General features: G+C 41.5%; 1 protein-coding gene across 3 annotated transcripts in view; it reads right to left on the minus strand.

The window, feature by feature from the left end:
* Zscan30 (zinc finger and SCAN domain containing 30) overlaps positions 1–17,788 on the minus strand; it is a 21,079-nt gene extending 3,291 nt beyond the window's left edge. Inside the window, exons 1-4 of one of the 3 annotated variants that reach the window (XM_029471723.2) lie at positions 17,735–17,785; positions 13,306–13,391; positions 3,250–3,713; positions 2,782–2,956 (exon numbers count right to left, since the gene is read on the minus strand). In XM_029471723.2, the coding sequence (XP_029327583.1) occupies positions 2,782–2,956; positions 3,250–3,657 (583 nt within the window). In that variant the 5' untranslated portion in view covers positions 3,658–3,713; positions 13,306–13,391; positions 17,735–17,785. Of the gene's footprint in view, positions 1–2,781; positions 3,008–3,249; positions 3,714–13,305; positions 13,392–17,734 lie in introns of those variants that run through there. The other 2 variants (XM_029471724.2, XM_085833681.1) reach the window with 2 other exon arrangements.
* Positions 17,789–20,139: the final 2,351 nt, after the last annotated feature.

The following is a 20,139-nucleotide window of genomic DNA, read 5'->3' on the forward strand; positions in this document are numbered from 1 at the left end:
TGCCCAAAAAGTACAGTCACACCCTAAGGTACTAAGAGCTTCAACCTATGATGTAGTATATAAAAGGAATTAGAGCAGAGTCTGTAAAGACCTTAATAAAACCAAGTAAGGGCCACATGTGGTGGCACACAACTTTTAACCCAAGCACTCAGAAGGCAGAGGAACATGGCTGGTCTTTATATTGAGTATCAGGTTCAGGACAAAAACAACAAAAACCAGAGAGAGAAAGGAGGACTAGATATATCTGCCCTAAAAGATTTAGAGATTGTTATGGTTTGGATGCTATTCTCTAAGTCTTATCTGTTGAGAGCGTAGTCCTCCATATGGCGATGTCAATTGATGGAGCCTTTAAACGGAAAGGCCTGTTAGGAGACCCCAAGGTCAACTGTAATGCCCTCAAAAAGGATTAAGGTGTTTCAGTATTCTGGTTAGTTCTTGCAAGAACTGATTCCAGAGTTGCAATCTCTGCTTCCTGCTTCTGTATGATAACTTGCTTCTGTCTATACTCTCATAACCAACATCATGATATAATGTAGAAAGAGCCCAAACAAGAAATGAGCCAATGAAGAGAACATAGCCTTAAACCTCTAAATGCATGAGTTAATAAACCACTTTTTTCTTTATAATGTTAGTTGCTTCAGGTATCTAATTATACTTATTAAAAACTAATACAGACATTTAAATATTATTTTCTATTAGTAGATAATTTCCTGTAAGGCAAGGTATATGATAAGATCATTTTTCAAAATTCATTTTAATGTGCCTACTGCTTAATCACAAGGTATTTAAGAGGGCAGTATCAGAGTGGTTAAGTGGAGGAAAGTTGAGAGGGACCTAAAGAGACTTCAGTAGATAACTAATATGATTTCTTTGGTGAACTGCCAAGGTCTAAGGTCAGGCCCTCAGGCTTCTGTCCTCTTATTCCTAATTCTATCAACATACAGTGAACAGATATACATCTTGGGTGGATTCATACTAACCAAGCACTTGTAACTGCTGTATAACTGTAATAAGAATGAGTAATGTAAATTACATAGACTTGAATGAACTGAGTCATTCTTTTAATATAGTTAAACTTCGTGGGAAGGTAACAAGATTGCTTGGTGAAAATGAAATCAGAAGCACAGATATAACAGGCTGATGTGACTGTCCATATCAATGTTGCCAATAACTTAAAATCCTTTTGACTCTAATCCTTGGCACCTGTGATATTTTCAATTTATTGTCTCCTTGTTTCAAATTTATCATTGTCCTATCTATAATACTGGCATCATGCTAGCACATGCATTTTATCAGTTGTGAGAGATGGAAGGACAGTGGAGGAGGAAGACTTCTGTTCATTTCTTACAGCATGTAGGACACTCACACACACCCCTATAACTCTCAGAGAAACTGTCCTCCTTGGCAGCTTCCCAGCAAAGTTTATGTTACGTCACATTTCCTGGCAAGCTTTTGGCACCCTAAAGGTGGCTCCTATTGAATCTAGCCTGCCTAGCATTTTAGAGAACATCTCTACCGCCATCTGTTACTGTACCCTCAAAAAGATCAGATCTCAGGCCTAGCAGGAGCAGATGAAACATGGCACCCTCTTGCATATGTGTTCTTTTGAAGACTTTCTACCTTAGCCCTGTACATTCTAGAGTTTGACTTTTAGTTATACTAGTCAATGCCTTGCTACTTTTCTTCTTCTTTGAGACCATTTCATGTAGTCCAGTCTAGCCTGTAACATGCAATCCTCCTATCTCTCTGCCTTTCAAGTGGTATTAGAAGTGTATACCATCACATCTGACTTGCAGCTGACGATTTTTTTTTAAAGATTTATTTATTTATTACATGTAAGTACACTGTAGCTGTCTTCAGACACTCCAGAAGAGGGCGCCAGATCTCGTTACGGATGGTTGTGAGCCACCATGTGGTTGCTGGGATTAGAACTCTGGACCTTCGGAAGAGCAGTCGGGTGCTCTTACCCACTGAGCCATCTCTCCAGCCCCGATTTTTAATATTAAGTTTTTCCTTTTCCAAGTTATTATGAAACTTTAGCTTCTGACAATATTCTCGTTCCTCTTAGAAACTTGTTAGTGTAACAAAAATATTTTTAAACCAGTATTAGAGGGCTGGAGAGATGGCTCAGCAGTTAAGAGCACTGACTGCTCTTCCACAGGTCCTGAGTTCAATTCCCAGCAACCACATAGTGGCTCACAACCATCTGTAATGGGATACGATACCCTCTTCTGGTGTCTGAAGACAGCTACAGTGTACTCATATACATAAAATAAATAAATCTTTTTTAAAAAACATATTAGAGTTGAATATGGCATTAGGAAATCTTATTAAAGACTTATTTTTAATCCAAGTTAAAATTATATTAAAATTTCAGATTCTAGGCTGAGCCAATTGATGACTATTTTAAGGCCAGCAGGACTTTCCAATGATAATGACAGTCATTAAGAAAGTAAGCCTTAAACCGGGCGTGGTGGCGTACGCCTTTAATCCCAGCACTAGGGAGGCAGAGGCAGGTGGATTTCTGAGTTCGAGGCCAGCCTGGTCTACAGAGTGATTCCAGGACAGCCAGGGCTATACAGAGAAACCCTGTCTCGAAAAACAAAGCAAAACAAGAACAAAAACAAAAGGAAAGGAAGAAAGAAAGAAAGAAAGAAAGGAAGAAAGAAAGGAAAGAAAGGAAGGAAGGAAGAAAGGGAAGGAAGGAAGGAAAGAAAGGAAGGAAGGTAGGAAGAAAGAAAAAGCAAGCAAGCAAGCCTTGGCACATTCGGTAATCCTCACCTTCATCATCAACCCTAAATGGTAGGGTTGCCTCATCTCTCTCATGGAAAATCTGGGGCTCCTGGGGTTCACTCTTGCAATGGTTCTCCAAGGACTGCAGTGGACTACTTAGAGACTCTGATGTTCCCATGAGTGTCGTTTCTTTGCAGATCATTTCTTGACCATGAGCTGTGTCCTAGAGTAACAAGTACCAGTAGTGTGACTGAGTGCAGCTAAGAGAAAAACCCTACAGCAACAAGGCAAGACAGAAGAAGCAGAAAACTGTCAGATGACTAGATAAAACAACAACAACAACAAAAAAACAGTACTATAAACCCCTATGATTTGAACTAATAGGTAAATGAATAACTAATTTACCAAGAGACAGAAACTGATTAAGTTCCCTGAGAGCTGAGTCAGTGCTACTTATCCTGGCTTCTCTATTGAACACAAGAGATCAAAACCAGCAAAAAAGAACTTACATCTTACCTGGTGCTTGGGTTCATCAAATTCTCTCTCCAGCTCCTCCAGCAGAGTCACAGCCTCTTCTCCACTTCTGGGCCTGTGTTCTTGCACCCAGGCCTTCAGCTCCATAGGCAAGATTGTCATGAACTGCTCTAGCACCAGCAATTCTAGGATCTGCTCCTTAGAGTGCTCCTCTGGCCTTAGCCACTGCTGGCAAAGCTTCTGCAGTTGGTTCAGAGCCTCCCGGGGCCCAATGAAATCAGAGTAGCCAAACTGTCTAAACTGCTGACGGAAAACCTCCTGGCTCTGGAGGTTTCCCTGAAGACTTAAGTCCTGCTTCCAAACACCATTTTCTTCTTCAACTTTCACAAAGTTGAGCCTATTTTGTCCTTTTGAAGCATGACAGGCCAAGGCTGTTGTTTCTCTGAACATCCTGGTCAGAATAATCTGAAAGGCTGAGGCAGAGAGGAGGTGGATCCAAAGAACCCCTGAGGTGGACAGTGTTCAAGTTACACGGGGAAAGAATGTACCCACAATGTAAATACATGTTTATGAAGGACAGCCACTTTCATATGTATACCACTCTTTAACAAACAAACAAACAAACAAACAAACACAAAAAACAACTGCAGAGCTATGGAATGCAGCTCAGTGACCACAGTGCCTATGTAAAAAACTGACTAAAAGGGATACATCTTGAGTGAGGTCACCCAATCACAAAAGAACACACATGATAACACACTCACTGATACGCGGATATTAGCCCAGAAGCTCAGAATCCTTCTTACAAGGGGGAACAAAGTACCCAAGGAAGGAGTTACAGAGACAAAGTTCGGAGCAGAGACTGAAGGAACGATCGCCCAGAAACTGCCCCACTTGGGGATCCATCCCACAACCACCAAACCCAGACACTATGGCAGATGCCAACAAGAGCCTGCTGACAGGACCCTGATATAGCTGTCTCTTGTGAGGCTATGCGGGGGCCTGGGAAACACAGAAGTGGATGCTCACAGTCATCTATTGGATGGAACACAGGGCTCCCAATGGAGGAGCTAGAGAAAGTAACAAGGAGCTGAAGAGGTCTGAAGCCCCGTAGGAAGAACAATATGAACTAACCAGTACCCCCAGAGCTCCTTGGAACTAAACCACCAATCAAAGAAAACACATGGTGGAACCTGTGGTTCTAGCAGTCTATATAGCAGAGGATGGCCTAGTTGGTCATCAATGGGAGGAGAGTCCCTAGGCCCTGTGAAGGTTCTATGCCTAAATATAGGGTAATGCCAGGACTGTGAATGGGAGTGGGTGGGTTGGGGAGCAAGGGGGGATAGGGGATTTTCAGAGAAGAAACTAGGAAAGGGGATAACATTTGAAATGCAAATAAAATATTTAATAAAAAATTATATACTAAAAAACCAAATGATAATCTAAAGATTATTCAAGATTGTTTTCAGGATGTGAGACAGAAGATTTTAATGTGGCCAAAATCATGTGACCTTTAGTAATAACATTAGATAGCATTAAGGATACTAGAATAGTGCTCTGTAAGAACCATCATGGCTTTGTCCATTCTCCAAATGTGGCTTCTGAGGATCATAAGCTGACCAGAGGCACACAGAACTGAACTTTGCCAGCAAAGTATTTAGCTCTACTATGTCATCGAGTATCCCAAAAGACAGGAACTCAAAATCTAACACTTGCTATGGGCAGTTTACAAGAACTACTTTATTGGGTCTCTCAACAATACCCCTATGCAGTAAGTATCCCCCTTGTTTTACAGATGAAAAAGCCAAACATCGTGAATTTTCCGAAGTCACCAAACTGGTCAGGATGTTAACCTAGGATTGCCTCACTCTTGATCACTAGCTGTTTTTATTCCAGAATGGATTGCCAGACCAATTTTGGTTGTTCGTGCAAATTAGGAATGATGGCAAGAATGTAAGGATGAGAGAGCACCATCTTGTATCCTGGGTCCCTCAGAGACCAGTCTGCACATGAGAGTGTGTGGGCTGCAGAAGCAACATAGCTTCTGGGACAAGGCCCCTTTCGGGCCTTCATCTTCAGCCAGGAGGCATAATGGAGCACCAAACCTCTGTGCACTTTCCCTGCCAGAGGAGAGTTAGCCTCCAGGGAGGGCTCTGACAGCGGGAGCAGGTGAGAGCACCATCTTGTATCCCAGATCTCTCTGAGACCAGTCTGAACAGGAGAATGCATGGGCTGCAGAAGTAACATAGCTTCTGGGACAGGGTCCCTTTCCGACCTTCATTTTCAGCCAGGAGGCAGAGCTGAGCTACAGACCTCTGTGCACCTTCCCTGCAAGAGGAGAGCTTGCCTGCAGAGAGTACTTTGACCACTGAGATTCAGGAGAGAGATGGACTCCCAGGAGTGCTGACAAAGGCTAATAGAATCACAGGAGGAACAAACTCCAGCCAGAGAAAGCTATAACAACTAAGGCCAGAGATCACCAGATGGCAAAAGTCAAACGTAAAAATCTTACTAACAGAAACCAAGACCACTCAGCATCATCAGAACCCAGCACCCCACAACAGCTAGTCCTGGATAAACCAACACACCCGAAAAGCAAGATTCAGATTTAAAATCATATCTCATGATGCTGGTAGAAGATTTTAAGAAGGAAATTAATAACTCACTTTAAAAATACAGGAGAACACGGCTAAAAAGGTAGAAGGCCTTAAAGAAGAAACCCAAAAATCCCTTAAAAGAATTGCAGGAAAACACAACAAACAGGAATTCCAAACCGGTGATGGAATTGAATAAAACAATCCAAGATCTAAAAATGGAAATAGAAACAATAAAGAAAACCCAATGGGAAACAACTCTGAAGATAGAAACCCTAGGAAAGAAATCAGGAACCATAGATGCGAGCATCAGCAACAGAATACAAGAGATGGAAGAGAGAAGCTCAGCTGTAAAAGATTCCATAGAGAACATGGGCACAACAAAGAAAATGCAAATGCAAAAAGATCCTAACCCAAAACATCCAGGAAATCCAGGACACAATGAGAAGACCAAACCGATGGATAATAAGAGTAGATGAGAATGAAGATTTTCAACTTAAAGGGCCAGCAAATATCTTCAACAAAATTTTAGAAGAAAACTTCCCAAACCTAAAGAAAGAGATGCCCATGAACATACAAGAAGCCTACAGTACTCCAAATAGACTGGGCCAGAAAAAAAAATTCCTCCTGACATAATAATCAGAACAACAAATGCACTAAATAAAGACAAAATATTAAAAGCAGCAAGGGAAAAAGGTCAATAACATAAAAATGCAGGCTTATTAGAATTACACCAGACTTCTCACCAGAGACTATGAAAGCCAGAAGATCCTAGACAGATGATATGCAGACCCTAAGAGAACACAAATGCCAGCACAGGCTACTATACCCAGCAAGACTCTCAATTACCATAGATGGAGAAACCAAAGTATTCCATGACAAAACCAAATTTACACAGTATCTTTCCACAAATCCAGCCCTTCATAGGATAATAAAGGGAAAACACCAACACAAGAATGGAAACTAAGCTCTAGAAGAAGCAAGAAAGTATTCCTTCAACAAACCTTAAAGAAGAGAGCCGCAAGAACAGAATTCCCAACTCTAACAACAAAATAACAGGAAGCAACAATTACTTTTCTTTAATATCTCAATATCAATGGATTCAATTCCCCAATAAAAAGACTTAAACTAACAGACTGGCTACATAAACAGGACCCAACAGTTTGCTGCTTACAGGAACCCCACCTCAGGAAAAAAGACAGACACTACCTCAGAGTAAAAGGCTGGAAAACAATATTCCAACCAAATGGTCTGAAGAAACAAGCTGGAGTAGCCATTCTAATATCGAATAAAATTGACTTCCAACCCAAAGTTATCAAAAAAGACAAGGAGGGGCACTTCATACTCATCAAAGGTAAAATCTTCCAAGATGAACTCTCAATTCTGAATATCTATGCTCCAAAATGCAAGGGCAGCCACATTCATTAAAGAAACTTTAGTAAAGCTCAAAGCACACATTGCACCTCACACAATAATAGTAGAAGACCTCAACACCCTTCTCTCATCAATGGACAGATCCTGGAAACAAAAACTAAACAGAGACACAGTGAAACTAATGGAAGTTATGAAACAAATGGATTTAACAGATATCTACAAAACATTTTATCCTAAAACAAAAGGATATACCTTCTTCTCAGCACCTCATGGTACCTTCTTCAAAATTGACCATATAAATGGTCACAAAACAGGCCTCAACAGATACAAAAATATTGAATTTATCACATGCATCCTATCAGATCACCACAGACTAAGGCTGATCTTCAATAACAAAATAAATAATAGAAAGCCAACATTCACATGGAAGCTGAACAACACTCAATGATACCTTGGTCAAGGAAGAGATAAAGAAATGAAAGACTTTTTAGAGTTTAATGAAAATGAAGCCACAACATACCCAAACTTATGGGACACAATGAAAGCAGCCCTAAGAGGAAAACTCATAGCTCTGAGTGCCTCCAAAAAGAAACTAGAGAGAGCATACACTAACAGCCTGACAGCACAACTAAAAGCTCTAGAACAAAAGGAAGCAAATTCACCCAAGAGGAGTAGACTGCATGAAATAATCAAACTCAGGGCTGGCTGAAATCAACCAACTGGAAACAAAAAGAACTATACAAAGAATCAACCCAACCAGGAGCTGATTCTTTGAAAGAATCAACAAGATAGATAAACCCTTAGCCAGACTAACTAGAAGGCACAGGGACAGTATCCTAATGAACAAAATCAGAAATGAAAAAGGAGACATAACAACAAAACCTGAGGAAATCCAAACCATCATCAGATCCTATTACAAAAGGCTATACTCATCAAAACTCGAAAACCTAGATGAACTGGACAATTTCCTAGACAGAAACCAGGTACTAAAGTTAAATCAGGATCAGATTAACGATCTAAACATTCCTATATCCCCAAAAGAAATAGAAGCAGTCATTAATCGTCTCCCAACCAAAAAAAGCCCAGGATCAGATGAGTTTACGGCAGAGTTCTATCAGACCTTCAAAGAACCTAAGTCCGATTCTTCACAAACTATCCCACAAAATAGAAACAGAATGTACTCTACCCAATTCATTCTATAAAGCCGCAACTATTCTGATACCTAAACCACACAAAGATCCAACAAAGATAGAGAACTTCAGACCAATTTCCCATATAAATATCAATGTAAAAATACTCAATAAAATCCTTGCAAACCAAATCCAAGAACACATCAGAACGATCATCCATCATGACCAAGTAGGCATCATCCCAGAGATGCAGGGATGGTTCAATATATGGAAATCCATCAACGTAATCCAGTATATAAACAAACTCAAAGACAAAAACCATATGATCATCTCCTTAGATGCTGAGAAAGCATTTGATAAAATCCAACACCCCTTCATGATAAAAGTCTTGGAAAGATCAGGAATTAAAGGCCCAGACCTAAACATAATAAAAGCAATATACAGCAAACCAGTAGCCAACATCAAACTAAATGGAGAGAAACTTGAAGCAATCCCACTAAAATCAGGGACTAGCCAAGGTTGCCCACTTTCTCCCTACCTATTCAATATAGTACTTGAAGTCCTAGCCAGAGCAATTTGACAAAAAAAAGGAGATCAAGGGGATACAAATTGGAAAGGAAGAAGTCAAGATATCACTATTTGCAGATGCTATGATATTATATATAAGTGACACTAAAAATTCCACCAGAGAACAACTAAACCTGATAAGCAGCTTTAGTGCAGTAGCTGGATATAAAATTAACTCAAATAAGTCAATGGCCTTTCTCTACACAAAGGATAAACAGGCTGAGAAAGAAATTAGGGAAACACCCTTCACAATAATCACAAATAAAAAAAATACCTTGGTGTGACTCTAACTAAGGAAGTGAAAGACCTGTATGATAAGAACTTCAAGTCTCTGAAGAAAGAAATCCAAGAAGATCTCAGAAGATGGAAAGATCTCCCATGCTCATGGATTGGCAGGATTAATATAGTCAAAATGGCTATCTTGCCGAAAGCAACCTACAAATTCAATGCAATCCCCATCAAAATCCCAACTCAACTCTTCAACGAATTAGAAAGGGCAATTTGCAAATTCATCTGGAATAACAAAAAACCTAGGATAGCAAAAACTATTCTCAACAATAAAAGAACCTCTGGTGGAATCACCATGCCTAACCAAAAGCTGTACTACAGAGCAATTGTGATTAAAAAAAAAAAAAAAAAACTGTGTGGTACTGATACAGCAACAGAGAGGTAGATCAATGGAATGGAATTGAAGACCCAGCAATGAACCCACACACTTATGGTCACTTGATCTTTGACAAGGGAGCTAAAACCATCCAGTGGAAAAAAGACAGCATTTTCAACAAATGGTGCTGGCACAACTGGCAGTTATCATGTAGAAGAATGTGAATTGATCCATTCTTATCTCCTTGTACAAAGCTCAAGTCTAAGTGGATCAAAGAACTCCACATAAAACCAGAGACACTGAAACTTATAGAGGAGAAAGTAGGGAAAAGCCTCGAAGATATGGGTACAGGGAAAAAATTCCTGAATAAAACAGCAATGGCTTGTGCTGTAAGATCGAGAATCGATAAATGGGACCTCATAAAGTTGCAAAGCTTCTGCAAGGCAAAAGACACCGTCAATAAGACAAAAAGACCACCAACAGATTGGGAAAGGATATTTACCTATCCTAAATCAGATAGGGGACTAATATCCAATATATATAAAGAACTCAAGAAGGTGGACTCCAGAAAATCAAATAACCCCATTAAAAAATGGGGCTCAGAACTGAACAAAGAATTCTCACCTGAGGAATACCGAATGGCTGAGAAGCACCTGAAAAAATGTTCAACATCCTTAATCATCAGGGAAATGCAAATCAAAACAACCCTGAGATTCCACCTCACACCAGTCAGAATGGCTAAGATCAAAAATTCAGGTGACAGCAGATGCTGGCGAGGATGTGGAGAAAGAGGAACACTCCTCCATTGTTGGTGGGATTGCAAGCTTGTACAACCACTCTGGAAATCAGTTTGGTGGTTCCTCAGAAAATTGGACATAGTACTACCAGAGGATCCAGCAATACCTCTCCTGGGCATATATCCAGAAGATGTTCCAACCGGTAAGAAGGACACTTGCTCCACTATGTTCATAGCAGCCTTATTTATAATAGCAAGAAGCTGGAAAGAACCCAGATGTCCTTCAACAGAGGAATGGATACAGAAAATGTGGGTACATTTACAAAATGTAGTATTACTCAGCTATTAAAAACAATGAATTTATGAAATTCTTAGGCAAATGGATGGATCTGGAGGATATCATCCTGAGTGAAGTAACCCAATCACAAAAGAACTCACATGATATGCACTCACTGATAAGCGGATATTAGCCCAGAAACTTAGAATACCCAAGATACAATTTGCAAAATACATGAAGATCAAGAAGAAGGAAGAGCAAAGTGTGGATACTTCATTCCTCCTTAGAATAGGGAACAAAATACCCATGGAAGGAGTTACAGAGAAGTTTGGAGCTGAGACGGAACGATGGACCATCCAGAGACTGCCCCACCCAGAGATCTATCCCATAATCAGCCACCAAACGCAGACACTATTGCATATGCCAGCAGGATTTTGTTGAAAGGACCCTGATATAGCTGTCTCTTGTGAGGCTATGCCAGTGCCTGGCAAATACAGAAGTGGATGCTCACAATCATCTATTGGACGGAACACAGGGACCCTAATGGAGGAGCTAGAGAAAGTACCCAAGGAGCTGAAGGGTCTGCAACCCTATAGGAGGAATAACAATATGAGCTAACCAGTACCCCCAGAGCTCATGTCTCTAGCTGCATATATAGCAGAAGATGGCCTAGTCGGCTATCATTTGGAAGAGAGGCCCCTTGGTTTTGCAAACTTGATATGCCCCGTATAGGGGATGCCAGGGCCAGGAAGCAGTAGTGAGTGAGTTGGGGAGCAGGTGGGGGGAGGGTATAGGGGACTTTCAGGATAGCATTTGAAATGTAAATGAAGAAAATAATAAAAAATTGTTTAAAAAAAAAAAGAACGTAAGGATGAAGCTGGGCATGGTGGCCCACGCCTTTAATCCCAGCACTCGGGAGGCAGAGGCAGGTGGATTTCTGAGTTCGAGGCCAGCCTGATCTACAGAGTGAGTTCCAGGACAGCCAGGGCTATACAGAGAAACCCTGTCTCAAAAAACCAAAAAAAAAAACCAAAAAAAAAAAAAAAAGAATGTAAAGATGAGGATCATGGGAAATTTCCATGAGTGCATAAAGAAGAAAAGCCAGAGCACGAGTCATGGATCTCCTTCGTTATTCATAAGAGTCATGAATTCCCTTCGTTACTTCACAAATACTATAAAATTTACTATACACAAACTGTTCAACAGAAGTCTTATATTAAGTTCTCTTCCGGGGCTGGAGAGATGGCTCAGAGATTAAAAGCACTGACTGCTCTTCCAGAGGACCTGAGTTCAATTCCCAGCAACCACATAGTGGTTCACAACCATCTGTAATGTGATCCACCGCCCTCTTCTGGTGTGTCTGAAGACATCAACAGTGTACTCACATATATAAAATAAATAATTCTTAAAAAAATTTTTTTTAAAGTTCTCTTCCAAGGGACTCTGAGTTCAGTTTGAGAAAACAGGCAAACAGTATGATCAAAGGAATCACAGGACAATCAAAGGAAGGTAAGCATGAAGAAAAGACCAATGACTAAGAGCAGAGAGAGGGGGCCAGAAGAGCCAACGCAAGCTGCCTGCAAATTTTGAGTGACACAGATCGATGTGAGAGAAGAACATGGCCTACTGAAGAAACTGATGGGAGTTTAGGAATAGCAGACTAATGGTTGTCATCTCCAGTTATAGCTCAATTATCAGCCATGGAAGATAGGCCCTAAGACAGATTCAGTGGGAATTCCCAAGAGTATGGCTTTAATAAATGTCCCAGGTACATCTATGTACCCAGGTTTAAAAGTCTATGCCAGACCCTGGAACACTAATGGACAGTAAGAGAAAATACACCTATAGTAGAACAGCCAAGCCATTCATGGTGTGAGTGGTGGATCCCCAAGGCCACAAGCATGGCTGGAAGGTCTGACTCCTATGCAGAGAGTTGTGCAGAAGAGATAGGCTACAACCATTCAGGTGTGAGACCATAATAGTTTGAAGGATAGAAGACGAAGATACAGAAACTGAACAGGTCTTAGAGTCCTACTTGATAAGGGTTTGGAAGACAGATTAGTCAAGGCTAGGAAGAGTGTTTCAAGCCTATAATCCAACATTTACTAGGCTGAAGAAAGACTGTTTGTGAATTCCAGGCAGCTCAGGCTACATACTGAGTTCTTACCTATACACTGAGACCCTATCTCTAAAGAAAGAGAACGCCGGGCGTGGTGGCGCACGCCTTTAATCCCAGCACTCGGGAGGCAGAGGCAGGTGGATTTCTGAGTTCGAGGCCAGCCTGGTCTACAAAGTGAGTTCCAGGACAGCCAGGGCTATTCAGAGAAACCCTGTCTCATAAAACCAAAAAAAAAGAAAGAAAGAAAGAAAGAAAGAAAGAAAGAAAGAAAGAAAGAAAGAAAGAAAGAAAGAAAGAAAGAAAGAAAGAAAGAAAGAGAATGATGAATTCAGGTTTCTGGGCAACTCTAGTGACAGGAAGCTAATTGTGCCAGATCTGAACTATTCAGTAACGAAGTTAGGTCTGAGATACCTACAATGTAACATTTCCTCTGTGCTTTGACAGATATTAACAGATGTTTCATAAATAGCCAAACATAAATCCATGCATAAACAACATGGACACTAGATTGTATGTTTTGAGACAAGGTCTTGAACAAGGGTCTCAGGTAGGACTAGTCCCAAAATTCACAATCTTCCTTACTTCTTTCTCCTAAGCACCTCCCAAACCCTGTTAAGTTTTAGAATAAGAGAAATAATAATTACTTTTTTTTCTTAGTAAGTCAATATTTAAGAACTTTAGGGCTATATCGTGGTACCTTGTCTGGGGGTTGTGGGAACACGTGGAAGGACAGGATGGGACAGTACACATTTGCCACCAAACCTTCTGACCTGAGTCTGATACCTGGAACACAAAAGGTAAAAGGAGAATTCCTGAATGTATTCCTCTGATCTACACATGCACACTCGCGCGCGCACACACACACACCCACCAAATAAAATATAAACAAAGAGGAAAACAAAGAACTGATGTGTGTCACGCTGTCGGATGTTTGTGGTGTATCACAGCATTTTCCAGGATTGCACATTGATGTATGGTCTTCACTTAGTGATCAGCACTCTGTTATGTCTCTGGCCTTTCAATCCCTGTATTTGTGATATTACTCATGTTTTAAATTTTATTTTTAATTATATGTAGGTGTGTGTTGATGTATGGATTGTGCTCATGTATGCAGTGCCTACTGAGGCTAGAAAAGGACATTGGATTCCCTGGAGCTAGAGTTATAGGTGGTGTGAGCCAGCTAACATGGATGCTAGAAACCGAACTGAGGTCCTCTCCAAGGGCAGTCAGCATAAACCCTTAGCTGCCTCACCAGCCCCTACTTAATTTTTATTATAAATACTATGCCTTGATAACAGGTTCTTCAGGCACATGTGACTGAGAGAAGTTTATAACAAGTTTTTATTTCTGCTCCTCCGTTCCTTCCCAGTGCCCCCATAGAATTAGTCCTAAGCATTTCCCCTTACTGTCCCTCTCCATGTCCCCATCACTTTAAGCTAATACCCATCTCCTAGTCTAGAACTCTCACCTGACCTCCAGACCTAGTTACCCACAGTTGCTCAATCTCATGATGAATTTTCTGGAATATCTTAAAAGGACTTCAAATGAAGCATAGGGAAACCACCTCATGAACCTTGCCAGCTTGAACCTGTGTTCCTAAAGGTTCCTAAAGCTGGCTGTGTAGCCAGTAACCAATGCATCTAACAGTTCTCTCTAACCCCTTCCTTCTATTCAAATTAAGCCCTACTGGTTTTCTTTCTTCTCTTTAGAGTCTACACTTCCTCTTCCAGCCATCACCTAAAAAGTATCCCATGAGTCAAACAATCCAGCTTACCACTGGGCTTCCCTCTGACCAACTTTTGCTCACAGTGGTATTCACTGATCAGGGTCAGCTGTTGGTTTTGACTTTTAATACCTAATGTGATTGTAATGTGCTATCAAGACTGTTATTGGGAGGCTGGAGGGATGCCTCAGGGGTTAAGAGCACTGGCTGCTCTTCCAGAGAATCTGGGATAGAGTCCCGCACATATATGGCAGTTGACAGCAGACTGTAACTTGAGTTCCAGAGGATCCAATGCCCCCTTCTGGGTTCTAAGGGCACTGCAAACATTCGTTACACAGTACATGTGCATAAATGAATCTTTTTCTTTTACAAGATAAGAAATTTATTTATTTTCCTAATTAGTTATTTTCTTTATTTGCATCTCAAATGTAAATAGAAATGTGTGTGTGTATATAAAATATATGGGTTAGGCTAGGTTTCCACAGTGCAACACTCACTAGCTAGCAATTGATTCTGGCTGTCAGCTGGGTGTATTATTAATAAGAATGCTATATATGTGCTCTTCATGTGCCTCTGGCTATTTATTTTAGAAACACAAACCTTTTAGGATAAAGCCCTCTTTAATGTACTCATCTCATTCACTCGGGCTGTGTTCTAGCTTAGTCAGACGCTCCTAAATCAGATCCCAATAACTACATCTGTAGCACAATCCACAAATGATCCTGAGATGTCAATGCTGAGAACCCTGACTTAGTCAAGAAACCATAAAAGACAAGGGTAAAGGGAACTGCATTTCTCTCAAAGCACTTGACTTTTTGTCAAGAACTACACTGTGCTGGTATGGGGAAGGTGAACTAGAGATGGTTAAGCACACTTATTGCTCTTACAGAGAACCCAGGCTCAGTTCCTAGCACTCACATAGTGGCTCACACCCATCTATTACTCTAGTTCCAAGGACTCCCATGCACATGATCCACATAAACTCACACAGGCTCACACACATAAATAAAATACATAAATTAATTCACACACCTTAATGGGACTTCTGGTCTTGTCCATGACTACACAAACTACATTGTTTTGGCTCACTACTGTATTTCTATCACTCAACCCAATGAATCACATGACACTTTAAGTTATATACAGGACTATAATACTGAACATATATATACACATGTATATATAAGTATGTGCGCATATAATATGCACATACATATATAGTTACATGTGCCATAATCAAAAAATAATTTCAAAGATGTACTTATCAACACTGTCAGGTACCTAATACAAACTGAGAAACATTCCCACGGCAGTTAGCAGGTTTCAAGTAGTGATGTAGCTCACAAAAAAGCACTAGCGTTGAAGTCAAACAATCTTAATCAGTCAGTCAGGTAATCATGGTGAGATTCTGGAATTCCATTCCCTCTCCTGGAAAGAGTTACTACTATAACTACACTAGCTAGGGCTGCACACTATGTTAAGCACACCTTTTTATGTCGATGCTTTCACACAAACAGTCCCTTCCAGGGCTAGCCAGTCCCACAGCAGTAAGCAATTCAGTGTGGACATTCCTTGGAAACGAACAGACCCAGAATCCCCTCTTCCCAAGTTCTTGGTGAGGCTCTCACCCTCAAGACCATTAATTTCCTATACTATTCTCTTCAAAGTCAGCACCAAACAAGCAGGGAAATTATCTCCCAGAGTGCACTGCTGCTTCACCTGATCCCTCCTATAGCAACCACCGGCAAGATTCTTCCCATTTCCCCTTGCGCTTTCTGCCCTCTGACTCTGAGGCTCTCCTATCAGCACATGCCCCATCTCTTGAGAACTGCAGGAACAAATTACCTTTCCAACCCAAATCATCTCCTTTTTAAAAACACATGTCAAAACTGTCCCAGTAAGATAGTCAAGGTCAGAAGCAAATTCCACTTTACAAGGAACGGGTTACAGAATAGGAGCCACTGTGAAAAACGTACCAAGAGAACAGTCACTAAAGGCAAGTCCAGGCCCGACACCCATCCTCTCACAGAAGACAGACTGTACAGAGAAGCAGCCCAGTGTTTCAGGGTAGCACGCACACTTGTTAGGATACGAGTGAGAGGAAGCAGATCTGTCTGCAAGGGTATAAAGTAGCTGGTTCTGATCAGGAAAGCTGCATGGAGGTGTCAACCAGCAGATGGTGAAAGAGTACAGGTGGGAGGCGCTGAGCCTGGGAGCAAGCCGGCCCCCACTTCTGGAAGGTGATTCCCTGACCCCTAACCAAGAGGGAACCTCCAGAGCGCTTCTTCTGGGTAACCAACCCTCTACTGGCTGAGGCAGGCTGTTATTAAGTTATTTGCACTGGAATGTAATTGTGTCAGAATGTTACTGCTTGATCATTTAATAAGTAACAATGCCCTGCACCTTTATAGTAAGTAGATCCCAGCATTGTCAACCCCGCCTTCACAGCATGCTATACTGGAAATTCCCACTGTTTCAATATATGCAAGTCGTCCCATCTTAATGTGGCTTGTGGGGTCATCTGGACTGTTGTTTTTGTTGTTTTGTTTTGTTTCTTGAGCCAGGGGCTCATATTTGAGCTGGTCTTTAACGATTTGATCCTCCTGCCTCCACCACCTGAGTGCTGGAATTATAGGTCTGACTCCAGGGTCCACAATCTCAGATGACTTCTCTGCTGAAATGCTGGCTCATATCTGCTTTACTCATAAAGTCAAAGTGCTCACTAGAAGAGGACCTTAGTTTCTACAAAATTGACAATATTTATTGTGTACAGGCATGAAGGGCTGGGCAGTTATCAAGACTTTGCCCCTGCCATTATAGAACTTAACAGCAGGAAGAGGTATGTGTTAAACAGAAGCACACATCTAATTGTCAATACAAAATACAAAAAGCCAGACTTCGTGGCACAGGACTGACTGGATCTAGCTACTTGAGAGGCTGAGACAGAAGTTCTCCAAACTCAAGGTCAGCCTGGGCTAGAGTGAGCTCTGGGCCACCCTGGGTAATCAGTGATACTGTGTCTCCGATTTTAAAACACTGGTACATCTTAAAATCTACAGAGAATTTGGTACTTTGAAAGTGTCTAATAAAGGAAAAGCCAAGACCGTGATGAGACCTGGCCCTGGAACGAGCTTTGTGCACAGCAAGGAGCCTGCCAGCACCAACACACAGGAGGCGCTGGTAAATGAAGAGTGCAGAAGAAGCACAGGAGGACACGCTGCGAGCAGAGGCACCCTTAGAGGGACAAGCGACCCGCTAACCTGCCAAGTGGCCTGGGCACTGCTTCAGGCTTTCCCCAAACAGACTCCGAGAGAAGGGTAGTGACTAGAGTGTACGCGAGGATGCGCTCCACCAGAGGGGCCTGGAAGGCATCGAAGCCTAAAGGCTACACCCTCGTACTCACCTCGCTCCGCAGATTACCCGCACAGCCCAGGGAAGCCAGAAAGCCTTAGTGCTCCCGTGCCGGAAGTGGGAACGAGCGTGCCCCTCTAGGAAACCCGAAGGACTACTTTTTCTATGGCTGCATGTGCCCTTTTAGGGGTGTCTCAGTGACTGAACATATGATAAAAATGCAAAGATTATAGTGAACCAGATCTTGAGAGTTAAATCAAGTCAGTGCATGAAAGAGACTATTACGTTTTCAAGGTGTGTTCAAATGACTTAAAATACATGTATATATTTTCCCTCAAATTGATCTGGCCATAAAGGACCCTCTGTTGATGATTCTTTCTCAACTTTACGAAGATCATTGTTTTGAGAGATAGAGTTTTCCTGAGTGTCAGAAAAGGATTAAATTAGAATACAGGTGTTGAGCCTGATAAAATACATAATTAAATTAAATCGTTCCAAAATGTCCTTCAGAAACCAACACTCATATTCTTTCGAGGACTCAGATTGTGAAGTAAATACAAGCAAATCTGGTCATTTTTATGCATTGCTTATTTTTCTTAAAACCATGACTACAAACTACAACAAAAGGGATGACATTCTTGCTGTTTTCTCTGGCCCTAGTTCTGTCCTTCACTGAGCTTTGAACACTGTATCATTTTGTAGTCAGGACACGTGATTCTATGTGCATCTCCTTACTTCCCCGTGAATCTCCCAGCTGAAAGGGCTCAGGCTCAGGTTTTTGAAGACCATTCTAAATCCTGTATGTACTTTGTGGCACAGTGTCTAATATAGAAATATTTGTTGAATGAATAAATTCACATAATCCTAAAAATAATTCTAATGTTAGTAAGACACATACCTTTAAACTCAGAATTTAGGAGGCAGAGAAGGTGGATCTCTATGAGTTCCAGGCCAGCCTGGTCTACATAATGTGTTTCAGAAAAGCCAGAACTACATAATAGAGACCGTGTCTCAAACAAACAAAAAACAGTAATACTATTAACCTGAGGTTTCATTCCACGATTGTGTGGTTCAACCTACACTTGTGACTCCTTGCCTGACTGCTTTCCTCCACTTTATTCCTGTCTTCCTTTTTGTCTTGTCAATATCAAAGTCCAGCACGACACTCATTGACATGAGCACTACAAGTCCATTGAACCCATTCCTGTATTTGTATATACAGCACACACATGCAACTACTATTGTGCTTCTCTGGTTGAGCAATGGTGCGTTACCAGTAAAGAACATACTTTCATGACCAAAAAAATGGGGTTGTAGTAAATTTCACCACTCAGGAACCTATGGCAGGAAGACTGCCAGGAATTCAAGGCCAACCTAGGTTGCAGAGTAAGTTCCAGGTCAGCCAGAGCTATACAGCTAGATCCAGTCACAAGAAAACAACAATACAACCAATCACCACCACAAACAACCAAAAAACTCACCACACAAAGGACTGCAAGATAGCTCAACAGATAAAGGAACTTGCTGCCAAGGCTAATGGCCTGAATCTGTTTCCTGGGACTCAACAAAATGGAAGAAGAAACAGACTAATGCAGTTTTGCCTCTGACCTCCATGCTATGTTATGGCATGTGCAAAGACACACACACACACACACACACACACACACACACACACACACGCACGCACACACACTAAATAAATACCAGGTCTAGTGACACATGGCTGTAATCTCAGCAACTCAGGAGACTCAGACAGAAGGACTGAAAATTCAAGGCCTGAGCCTTGGCTTAGTAAGGAGATGGTGTAGTGGCTGGTCTTATGTCAGCTTGACACAAGCTAAAGTTATCTGAATGGAGGGAATCTTAATTGAGAAAAGGCCTCCATAAGATCTGGCTATACGGCATTTTCTTTATTAGTTATTGATAGGGGACGGCCCAGCCCATTATGGGTGGTGCTATCCCTGGGCAGGTGGTCTTGACTAAGCAAGCCAGTAAGTGTACCCCTCCATGGCATCTGCTAGAGTTCCTGTCCGGACTTCTTTGGATAATGAACAGCAATACGGTAGTGTAAAACAAACCCTTTCCTCCCCAACTTGCTTTTTGGCCATGGTGTTTCCGTTTCGTTTCGGCCATGGAAATCATAACTAAGACAAGTAGGATGCGGGAGGATGGCAGGGAAGAAGGGAAAGGGAGGGAGAAAAAAAAAGGAATAAAGTTAGAAAATTCACTTAGGAAAGGGATTAAGTTTTTGGGAAAAAGAGGGTCGGAAGAGAAACCGATAGAGAAAAGAAGCAGGTCACGAAGAGCTAATAACCGGCCCTAGAAAGTTTTTCCAAAGGATGATGGGTTTTGACATCGAACCACAGCAAAGTATGAGCTTTGAGTCAAGCGGGTCCCCTATGTTAAAGCTGGGAGTCGCTTTAGGGAACTTCCTGTCCCTAATTCACAGAGCGCGTA

This window comes from Mus caroli, unplaced genomic scaffold, assembly GCF_978045245.1.
Source record: "Mus caroli unplaced genomic scaffold, Mus_caroli_1 scaffold_19, whole genome shotgun sequence".
In the NCBI taxonomy this organism is placed as follows: domain Eukaryota; kingdom Metazoa; phylum Chordata; class Mammalia; order Rodentia; family Muridae; genus Mus; species Mus caroli.